The 11,147-nt window shown below is 39.8% G+C and overlaps 1 protein-coding gene across 1 annotated transcript in view; it reads right to left on the minus strand.

The window, feature by feature from the left end:
- Nucleotides 1-11,147, minus strand: part of LOC126989867 (protein pygopus-like) — an 82,045-nt gene that overhangs the window by 10,203 nt on the left and 60,695 nt on the right. The window contains exons 4-5 of the mRNA XM_050848492.1: nt 2,880-3,008; nt 637-777 (exon numbers count right to left, since the gene is read on the minus strand). Of these exons, the coding sequence (XP_050704449.1) occupies nt 637-777; nt 2,880-3,008 (270 nt within the window). The remainder of the gene's footprint in view (nt 1-636; nt 778-2,879; nt 3,009-11,147) is intronic.

Genomic DNA, 11,147 nt, shown 5'->3' on the forward strand with positions numbered 1-11,147 from the left:
TTTTCCCTGGTGTCTGTTCTTTCTATGTGTTCCTATGTATTTATTGTGTGGTGTGTTTTCCTTCCTCTCTTCCTTCCTTTCTTTCCTTCCTCTAACCTGTTCTTTCTTTTTTCCTCCCATCCTTCCATTCTTCCTCCCGTTCTCTCGTTTTTCCTTCCTTCCTCCCTTCTTTCCTTCCTCTAACCTGTTCTTTCTTTCTTCCTCCCATCCTTCTATTCTTCCTCCCGTTCTCTCGTTTTTCCTTCCTTCCTCCCTTCTTTCCTTCCTCTAACCTTCCGTTCTTTCACTCTTCCTCCCATCCTTCTATTCTTCCTCCCGTTCTCTCGTTTTTCCTTCTTTCCTCCCTTCTTTCCTTCCTTCTCTTCCTTCCCTCTCTTTCGCTCGTCTCCCTCGTCAAGAAACACCTTCATCTTGGCATATCTAAACTTTATTATATCATGTGTCTTGCGGTCTTTCCTTTATTTCTTTTCCTCTTTCGTCATTGTTCTTTTATTAATTACCTTCGCTATATACCCCCTTTCTCTCTCAATTCCTCCCTCTCTCCCTTCCTCATCCTTCAAACACCTATTCTCCCTTCCTTTTTCACCCCCTCCTCTTTTATCACCTTCCACCCCTCTCCCCCTTCACCCTTCTCACCCTGGCTCATGTCCCTGGCAGGTCCACCGTTGTCCCAGGGGCCGCCGCCGCCGCCACCACCGCCGCCGCCCTGGACAGACCCACCAGCGTCTATGCCTTCCCCTAGACGCCGACTGACTGACGACGCGCCTTCTGTCGACACTGCAAGGAGACGGAAGGCATTAGGCGCAACGGGGGGTGGGGGTGGGGGGGGGGGGCCAGGAGGTAGGCGAAAGCAGAGTATAGTGATGCTTGACATATTATGTTAATGAGATTGAGTCTGGGAGGATAAGGTGAGCAAAGAGTTGAGACGGAAGAGATAAATAGGTCATACTTGATATAGATTGATGAGGGAAAGTACAAGAGCAGGTGAAATACAGAGAGAGACAGGTAGGAAGAGAGTAAGGTACAGGTTATAGATAGATAATTGAGACGAGTCAGGGAGGATAAGATAGAAAGACGGAAGAGATAAATAGGTCATACTTGATATAGATTGATGAGGGAAAGTACAAGAGCAGGTGAAATACAGAGAGAGACAGGTAGGAAGAGAGTAAGGTACAGGTTATAGATAGATAATTGAGACGAGTCAGGGAGGATAAGATAGAAAGACGGAAGAGATAAATAGGTCATACTTGATATAGATTGATGAGGGAAAGTACAAGAGCAGGTGAAATACAGAGAGAGAGAGGCAGGAAGAGAGTAAGGTACAGGTTACAGATAGATAATTGAGACGAGTCAGGGAGGATAAGATAGAAAGACGGAAGAGATAAATAGGTCATACTTGATACAGATTGATGAGGGAAAGTACAAGAGCAGGTGAAATACAGAGGGAGAGACAGGCAGGAAGAGAGTAAGATACAGGTTATAGATAGATAATTGAGACGAGTCAGGGAGGATAAGATAGAAAGACGGAAGAGATAAATAGGTCATACTTGATATAGATTGATGAGGGAAAGGAAGAGCAGGTGAAATACAGAGAGAGACAGGTAAGAAGAGAGTAAGATACAGGTTATAGATAGATAATTGAGACGAGTCAGGGAGGATAAGATAGAAAGACGGAAGAGAGAAATAGGTCATACTTGATATAGATTGATGAGGGAAAGTACAAGAGCAGGTGAAATACAGAGGGAGAGAGACAGGCAGGAAGAGAGTAAGATACAGGTTACAGATAGATAATTGAGACGAGTCAGGGAGGATAAGATAGAAAGACGGAAGAGATAAATAGGTCATACTTGATATAGATTGATGAGGAAAAGTACAAGAGCAGGTGAAATACAGAGAGAGACAGGCAGGAAGAGAGTAAGATACAGGTTATAGATAGATAATTGAGACGAGTCAGGGAGGATAAGATAGAAAGACGGAAGAGATAAATAGGTCATACTTGATATAGATTGATGAGGGAAAGTACAAGAGCAGGTGAAATACAGAGAGAGACAGGCAGGAAGAGAGTAAGGTACAGGTTATAGATAGATAATTGAGACGAGTCAGGGAGGATAAGATAGAAAGACGGAAGAGATAAATAGGTCATACTTGATATAGATTGATGAGGGAAAGGAAGAACAGGTGAAATACAGAGACAGACAGGTAAGAAGAGAGAAAGGCACAGGTTATAGATATAGGATTAAAGGTACAGGATCATATTTAGCTGAGACAAACAGAGACAACGGGGAAGAGAGAAATATATGGGTTATAGATAGATGGTTGAGACGAACAGGGAAGCAAGCAAGAAGAGAATAAGGCACAGGTTATAAATAAGTAGCTGAAGGAAACACTGAGGTAAGTAAAGACAAAGTAATGACAGGTTAGACGAAGAGAAAATACAGGTAAGAAGACAGGTAAGGTGAGTAAAGAACAAGATACAGGTTATAGATAGGAAGCTGAGGCAAACAGTGAGGCAAGCAAGGGTAAAACATAAGTCATATACAGGTAAACTTATAGAAAAAACAGACAGGTAGAGGAGAGACAGACATTAATACAGACGGGTGAAACAGATAAATAAGCAGCCAGGTATAGATATAGACACATCTGGCCCCATAAAAAAAGGTACCAGACTCCTTTTGAGCACTGAATCAAAAAATGAACAAGAACGAAAGATAGAGAAGAAGGACATTGGCGTATGTTAACTTTTAGACCGTTTTCAAATTACGTCATGTGTGTGGGTGTTATCTTATGGGGTTCCTTTACCAGATGCAGAAGATTAGGTAAGGCCTTTGTCCCGTATTAGGTGAGGGGCAGGCGGTGGAGGTGGTGACATATAGACTCACCTGAGGGGCACTCCAGCTTGGGATCCTCGTCACTGTTGTCCCTGCACTGTGGAATACCGTCACACACGTTATAGATGGCGATGCACTCCCCGCTGTGGCACTCGAACTGGAAGCGGGAACATTTACGGGCTGTGGAAGAAGGAGAGAGAGATAACGTAAGGCCCCATCCACAATATCGGGCAGTGGCCAACTATAGCATACACTGTTACCAAATCCCGTTCTATTACAGAGGTTTGAATGGTGGGTGGATGGCACAAGTGCTACGGCTAACATATGAGAGGAAGAGATAAGTATTAGAACTGTTTAGCAGAGCGGCGGGAAGGTAAGGACTCGCAGTATAGCCAACGCAAAAAAAGGTCTCGTAAATCAGGTCTCGCTTTAGCTGATGTTGAGGCTGTGAGGGAGGGAGAAGAGAAGCGATTGCCTGTCTGGTTATCACACTCTCTCTTCCTCTCCTTCTCAAGCTGTCTATCGCCTGAGGGCTGTGGTTGACTGGGAAGGGAAGGAAAGGAGTTGGTGGGCGAGTTAAGGTTCTCACGATCTCTTGAAAATATAGAGACACCAGCTTATTGTCTCCCATATTGACGCGAAGCTTGTGGTCGTAAATCATATGGAGAGAGAGAGAGAAAGAATGAGAAAAGAAAGAACTAAAGAAAGAAAGAAAGAAAGAAAGAAAGAAAGAAAGAAAAAGAGAAAGAAAGAAAGAAAAAGAAGGAAGGAAAGAAAAAAGAAAAAAAGAGAAAATATTAAAGAAAAAATGAAAGAAAGAAAGGAATAGATAAATAAAATAAATAAATAAAGAAAGAAAGGAAGAGAGAAATAAATAAATAAAGAAAAAAAGATGAAAGAAAGAAAGAAAGAAAGGAAGAAAGAAAGAAAAGAAGAGGGAAAGACGAAAAGAAGAAAAGAAACAAAGAAGGAATCAAAGAAAGAAAGGAAGAAAGAAACAAAGAAACAAAGAAACAAACCAACAAACAAACAAAAAATGAATGAATGAATGAATGAATGAAAGAAATCGAGAAAAGATGAATAGATAGAGAGAGATAAATAGAAAAATAGATAGATAACTAGATAGACAGGCAGTTAAATAGATAGACAGATAGCAAAACAGACAAATAGATAGAGAGAGAGAAAGAGATACTGGTTCATCGAGTTAACGTCTATGAATCAAAGGAACATAAAGAACCCACATTCGTCACGGCGAGCACAAAGGTGAATCAGGCAGTTGGGGTTCTGCTTGGCTAGTCTGCTCATTAATCATATCAAGATAATAACAGTCGCAGGTGAAATGGGACACAGTAGTAGTTTCGTGTCACCGGGGAACAAAAAGTATAGTCATGCTCTAAATCGTATCACAAAACGCGTCTTTGGCTTTATACTCTGTTCAAACTAACGAGGCAGACAAGCTCCTCCCCCTCCCTCCCGCATCGCCAATAAACGTATATCATTGGCCAGCCCACAAGCAAGCCACGCCCCTATTCCATCTCAGTCTGCGTGTGATTGGCGGATGATGGGAAAGGTCGAATTTCATTGGTGGATGCTGGGCTGTCAAGGGCGGAGCTAAGTTGCCAAATGAAAGTGGATAAAGTACAGTTAGAATATAAGAACAAAAGAACATAAGAAAGTAAGGAGTCCATAGGAGGTAAAAAGAGTCTTGTTATAGCTTGGTTCTTTCGTATATCTGAAGGAGGAGAAAAAAATGATAATCTAAATTGTACCACTTGCCAAATCTACGTGGATAAAGTAGTTAGGTTAGTTTAGTTAGGCTAGCAGCAGTGTCTTAGCCTAGTTATTTCGTTTCACTGAAGGAGAAAAAAAAATGATAATCTAAATTGTACTAAGGTGTTTTTTTCTTATAACTGGTAAAGCAAGTAATCGTGTAGCAGCCTATATTTTTTTGTATCACTGGAGAGGAAAAAAGTATAATAACCTAAACCGTACTATAGTGTGTTTTCCTCTGTCGTAAGTAGTTAGTCACAAGTCCTGCAAATCATCCAAAACTTTCTCTCCCAAACTCTATCAGCTTAGCCAGACCGAGAACGAAATTGACTTGCGCTGTTTTTATTTTCCTTGTGTGATTTCCTCGCTATTACGGGACGCAGGAGATGGACCAGATAGAACAGAAGAGAGAAAAAAAACTGCAAAAAGAACAGAGATAGAAGACGCGAAGCGGAGAGATGGAAAAAAGTTGCACTATTAAGAGAAGGAAAAGGAAGAGAAAGAAAAGTTGCAAAGAGAGGATAGAGTATATTGAAGAGGTAGAAAAAACAGTTACCAAAAGAGAAAGGATGCAGTAGATGGAACAGATAGAGAGAAGAAAGAAAAGAACAGTTGGAAAAAGAACCGCGAGAGAGAGAGAGAGAGAGAGAGAGAGAGATGTAGATCCTGGTTGTTGTTGTTGTTGTTTATGATGGTGGTGGTGATGGTGGTGGTGGTGATAATGATAGTGGTCGTGGTGGTAAAAGTGGTGATTGTGGTGGTGGTGGTGGTGGATATGAGAATGGTGATGGTGGAGGAGGTGGAAGAGGTGGAGGAGGTGGAGGAGGTGGTGGTGGAGGAAGAGGAGAAAGTCAACGTGTGTCCCTCCTCCCCCTCCTCCTCCTCCTCCTCCTCCTCTTCCTCCTCCTCCTCAGAGCTGCGTATAATAGCAAGTTACTAATAAAAGCAAACGAACCATTAAATGAAGCTTTCGAACCGTACCCAAGTTTCTCTCTCTCTCTCTCTCTCTCTCTCTCTCTCTCTCTCTCTCTCTCTCTCTCTCCATTGCTTATCCTCGTTCTTCACTGCTTTCTTTCTTTCTTTCTTTTTTCTTTCTTTCTTTCTTTATTTCTCTCTCTCATTGCTTTTTCTTTTTTTTTCTTTCTTTCTTCCTTTTATTTCTTCATTCTTTCTTTTCGTTACTTATTCTTTCTTTCCTGCTTTCTTTCTTTCTTTCTTTCTTTCTTTCCATGGGTGTTTTCTCTCTCTCTCTCTCTCTCTCTCTCTCTCTCTCTCTCTCTCTCTCTCTCTCTCTCTCTCTCTCTCTCTCTCTCTCTCCGTACTCACCCTGGTTCTACAGTTATAAGCTCTTAACACCATTTTTCAGCCCATCTTATATAATTATTTGAGGAGGAAGACCGTTACGCTTGACGCTCGTTCTCTGTTCTCTTTCATCTTCGTTTTTTTGTGCTATTTAATGATTTTTCGGCTGTCTTTTTCCTTCTTTCGTTTTCTTTTTTTCTACTTTTCTTCTTTGTCTTTTTTTTTTCGTTCTGCTTCTCGTTCGTTCTTTGTGGTTTCTTTTCTCTTCATTAATATTTTTGTCCTTTATTTCTTTCGTCTTTGTCTTTCTTTCATTCTCTCTTTTTTTCTACTCTGTTTTCTTGCTTGCTTTGTGTTTCTTTTTTTCAATGTTTTCTTATCTTTTTTAATTTTTCATTTGTTTTTTTACTTTTTTGTGGTTTTTTTCTTTTTTTGTTACTCTTTTAATGTTTTCTACAGTTTATATTTTTCTTTCGTTCTCTCTTTTTCCTATTTTCCCGTGTTTTCTTACTTTCTTTCAATCTATCTATCTATTTGTTTATCTATCTAACTACCTATCTATCTGTCTGTATACTTATCTATCTATGGTATATATTTTTATCTTTTTCTCTCTTTCTTTCTTTTCTTCTTCATTCATTCATTCTTTCGTTCTCTCTCTCTCTCTCTCTCTCTCTCTCTCTCTCTCTCTCTCTCTCTCTCTCTCTACTTCTCTACTCCTCTCTCTCAATCCCTCTCTCCCTCTACCCCTCTCTCTCCTTCTCTCTGATTACTTCCTGTTGTCGTGTTAAAATCTCAACAGCAATCAAGAGTTACGTAACAATCTACTACCAGGTGAGGGGGCGACATTGTGCTCAGGTAATTACAGAAGGGAAAGGAAGAGGTAGAGGAGGAGGAGGAATAGGAGGAGGAGGAGGAGGAGGAAAATTATGCAATACGTGTTCACAAAAGACAAACATTTCGTCATAATCTCTTTATCGAACACAATGGCAATGGTTTACCTTCACTACGGGGGCTGGGAATTATTGTTATGATGAAGAGGGAAGAGGCTCGCTAACCCATTATCAGAACTACTTGCATAAGCGGCCTGTCTGTTGCCACATTCTCAGTAATAAATATATCATCAAAACTTGCATAAACAGCTAAATCCTTCTGGCTTTCTTACTATTCTATTTTATTTAACATTATCAAAACTTGCATAAACAGACAATTTCTTCGTTTTTCTTTTCATTCCTTATTATTTTTCTCCTTTCACAGATTATATTATCAAAACTCCTTGCTTAAACTGACTGTCTATTGCAACTTTCTCGCTAACATCATCATCAAAACTTCTCGCGTAAAGAGTTTGTCTATTCTTACTCTCTTTTCGTGTCCCTGTTGCTATGTTTCTCTCTCTCTCTCTCTCTCTCTCTCTCTCTCTCTCTCTCTCTCTCTCTCTCTCTCTCTCTCTCTCTCTCTCTCTCTCTCTCTCTCTCTCTCTCTCTCACAGACATATTATCAAACTACTTGCCTAAACAGCTTGTCTATTTTTACTTTCTCACTAACATCATTATCAAAATTTCTCGTATAAAGAGTTTGTCTAATCTTACTTTGTTTTCGTTTCCCTGTTGATATTTTTCGTCTCTCTCTCACAGACATATTATCAAAACTACTTGCCTAAACAGCTTCTCTATTTTCACTTTCTCACTAATATAATTATCAAAACTTCTCGCAGTTTATTCTTAATTTCTTTTCGTTTCCTTGTTGCTATGTTTTGTCTCTTTCTCACAGACATACTATCAAAACTACTTGCCTAAACAGCTTGTATATTTTCACTTTCTCACTAATATAATTATCATAACTTCTTGCATAAACAGCAAATTTCTACCACTTTCTTCTCGTTTGCCTATCACGATATTTCCACTTTTTAGGTAACGTTATCCAATCTTCTTGCATAATCAGTGTCTATTTTTACTTTTTCACTAACATATTATCAAATCTTACATAAGCAACTCGACTCTTCTAACTTGCTTTTCGTTTCTCGATCACTGTTTTTCTTCTCCTACTAACATATCAAAACCTGCATAACAACCTTTCTCTTACTGTCTATTTGTTTCTCTATCATTCTCTCTTCAGTTTCTTTCTAATACAGTATAAAGAGTTCTTGCATAATGGCCACAATGTCTCCAATTACTTTCTCTTCGTTTCCCTATCACTATTTTTTTTCTCTGTCGCTAACATATCATTAAACCTCTTTGCCTAAACAGCCTGTCTATTCCTATACTTTCTTTTATTACTATTTTTTTCGCTCTCACTAACACAACAAACCTCTTGCACGAAGCCTGTCTCTTCCTTTACTTTCTTTTTTATTTGCCTATCATATTTTTGTTCGTCTATCGTGCAGTAAAAAAACAAGCTTGATCAATATCTTATTAACACTACTTGGATAAATAGCCTTTTGTCTTCATACATTCCTTTAATTTTGCTGTCATCATTTATTTTCCGATCATGATTTTTCTTTTCTCGTATATCAAGAAAGAAGTTCAAGGATTGCCTGTTTTATCTACTCTCCTTTTGTTTAACTGTTATGATTTCACTGTCACATAACATCAATAGGAAGAAGGTCATTGTTCCTCATAGTTGACAAGCAGGCGTGAGGGAGAGTTCAAGGAAGACAATTTCACGTAATCAGTAATTGTTATCGAAGCCAGCAAAGATAATTATTCTTCTATATTCATGTAACCTTCGCTCTTCCAGGAATCTTTGTGTCGTATTATAAGACATTTCGCCGCCCAAGAACACATATTTGACAAGGCTTTCGTAGCAGTTGTGAGCATTTCCAGGAGTAGTTTTATGACCCTGGTAGTAATCTGACTCTTCTTCTGTACCGTGAACCTTAAGAAACACTCATTAGAAACCGACTGGCCCCCCTTTGACCTTTAGAAATAGCTGATGTGAGAAGCGAAAGTATCTTGTAATACCGACCTTTGTGTCACAGCGGGTAAGATAATATATGCGTCATTGTTTAGTCTGGCATACGAATGGGACGGGGGCGTTCGATATCCTGGGAGCGGTACTTTTAAATATGGCTTCCAGGGGTGAGAGGCTTTAATTTTACGAAAACAAACCTCACCACACGGCAATTTTGGCTATCCCGGCCACGCTGAGCGAAAAAACCGTATTTGTCAGATTTTAAATATATTCGTCAAAAAATACCCTTAGTCGCTCCTCTTAATTAAGGCGCAACATTTCCTTATAATTCCAACCTTGATCATTCCGTTGCTTTACCTTAATGAGCGGCAAGGAAGCGTAAACAGCAGTATCACACGGAACTCGGTGCTTATATAGACTAAGAAAGAAATTGTAGTAGTTTTGATTAACCGTGTACCAGCGACGGGCCAAATTTGTGGCTTTACCGTGTACCAGCGACGGGCCAAATTTGTGGCTTTACCGTGTACCAGCGACGGGCCAAATTTGTGGCTTTACCGTGTACCAGCGACGGGCCAAATTTGTGGCTTTACCGTGTACCAGCGACGGCCAAATTTGTGGCTTTACCGTGTACCAGCGACGGGCCAATTTTTTTCCATGATATAAATCCCCAAAAATAGACGATGCATAAACTGATCACAAATGCGTTGATATATATTATGAAATGGTTTACGTGAGTGATGATTTCTTCTCATTATTCTCACTTAGAGGGACCTTTAAGAAACATGATCCCTGGGTTAAGGTTGGTGTAACATTTCCTCACTAACTCAGCCTTCACCTTTCCGTTGTATTGCTTTCATCAGCGGCGAGAAACGGTAAGCAGCAGTGATATAAGGAACTCAGCACTTGATATAGGAGGAGTTTGGGGCGTACGCTGTAGCTGCGCATGGCCGTGGTGCACATTTCCGACACATTGGTCCTTCGATCTAGACTGAAAAAAGAAATACAAAAGACTGAAGGGAAAAGGTTTGGTTCGAAGTGTTTGCTGCTGTCACCTTACACAATAATTACATGGGACTCAGCACTTAATATCCTCAAGGAAAGAACTGCAAAAGACCAAAGGCAACGTTTAACTCGAAATGCTTCTCTCGTCATCACTCTTACACGGGTCTTAGTAAGGGTCATATTCTTAAACACACATTTGACAAGGTTTTCGTTGGAGTTGTGTGCGGACATTTCCATGGGTGGGTAGTCTTATGACCCTGATGGTGGTAATTTGACGAAGCCTCTGTACCATGAACGTAAGAAAGCCTTTATGAGAACGCGATTAACCTCTTTGTAGGCCTTTGGAAATAGGTGATGTAAGAGTAGTAAGCTTCTGAGAATACCAAGTCAGCGCTTAATAAAGAGTAGGAAAGTTATAGAGAGCTCTGAAGGGAAATGTTTTGAGTCGAAGTGCTTTCTCTTATTAGCTGATGCAACAGTCTCACAATCCCCGGGTCACAACACTCTGTAAGCACCAGGAAAGAACTGTAAGAGGATGTAGGGAAACTTGTACACGTATTTGGTCACATCAGGGTCTGCATGAGTGTTACACTGACCTCGGCACTTCATATACGTACGCTGGGAAAGAAAGTAAAATAATGCAAGAGACTGAATGGAGGTGTTTTATTCGATATATTTTCCAAGTGTTTCTGTATTCTTTCGGCGCAGCAACGTCTAGTGGGTCTTTTTGTACATATTTTTCTTTTATTTCTTTTATTTCTTTGATTTTATTCCTTATTTGCCCTTGAGTTGCCTCCCTTGCTGCAAAAAAAATATAAATAAATCAGCATATGTAACAGCTACCCCGGTTGCGACACTCAATTAATACTAGGAAGGAAATGAAGGTGACTGAAATAGACAGTTAATTAACAGAATGAAGGGATACGTTAAAAGCGCCTGACCTGTTCTAGATATCTACAACTTTTTTTCCCAGAGTGTTAATCAGCAAAGAGTACAGGATGTGATTGACGCTATTTTTTCGTTGCTGTTTCCTTTTTTTTTCCCCTTGAGCTGCTTCCTCTGCTGTAAAAAAAAAATAAGGATGTGGGTCTTGAGTCTAGATCAAAGAAAAGCAGTTCACTTGTAAGAGAAAACTAGTAAAAAACAAGATACTTCTGTTTTCTTTTGTTTTCCTCCGTGCTAAAGAAAGAAGTCTCAGCGTTTAATAGCCTAAATAATCAAACAGAAATAAAAATAAAAAAACAAAATAAACAGATATCCAGGAAACTTTGATACTCCACAAACATCCTTCTTTTCTCCTTCAATAAATACTACAAGAAGCGAATGACGGTCCAAAAG

The sequence above is a fragment of the Eriocheir sinensis genome, unplaced genomic scaffold (genome assembly GCF_024679095.1).
Source record: "Eriocheir sinensis breed Jianghai 21 unplaced genomic scaffold, ASM2467909v1 Scaffold135, whole genome shotgun sequence".
Classification (NCBI taxonomy): domain Eukaryota; kingdom Metazoa; phylum Arthropoda; class Malacostraca; order Decapoda; family Varunidae; genus Eriocheir; species Eriocheir sinensis.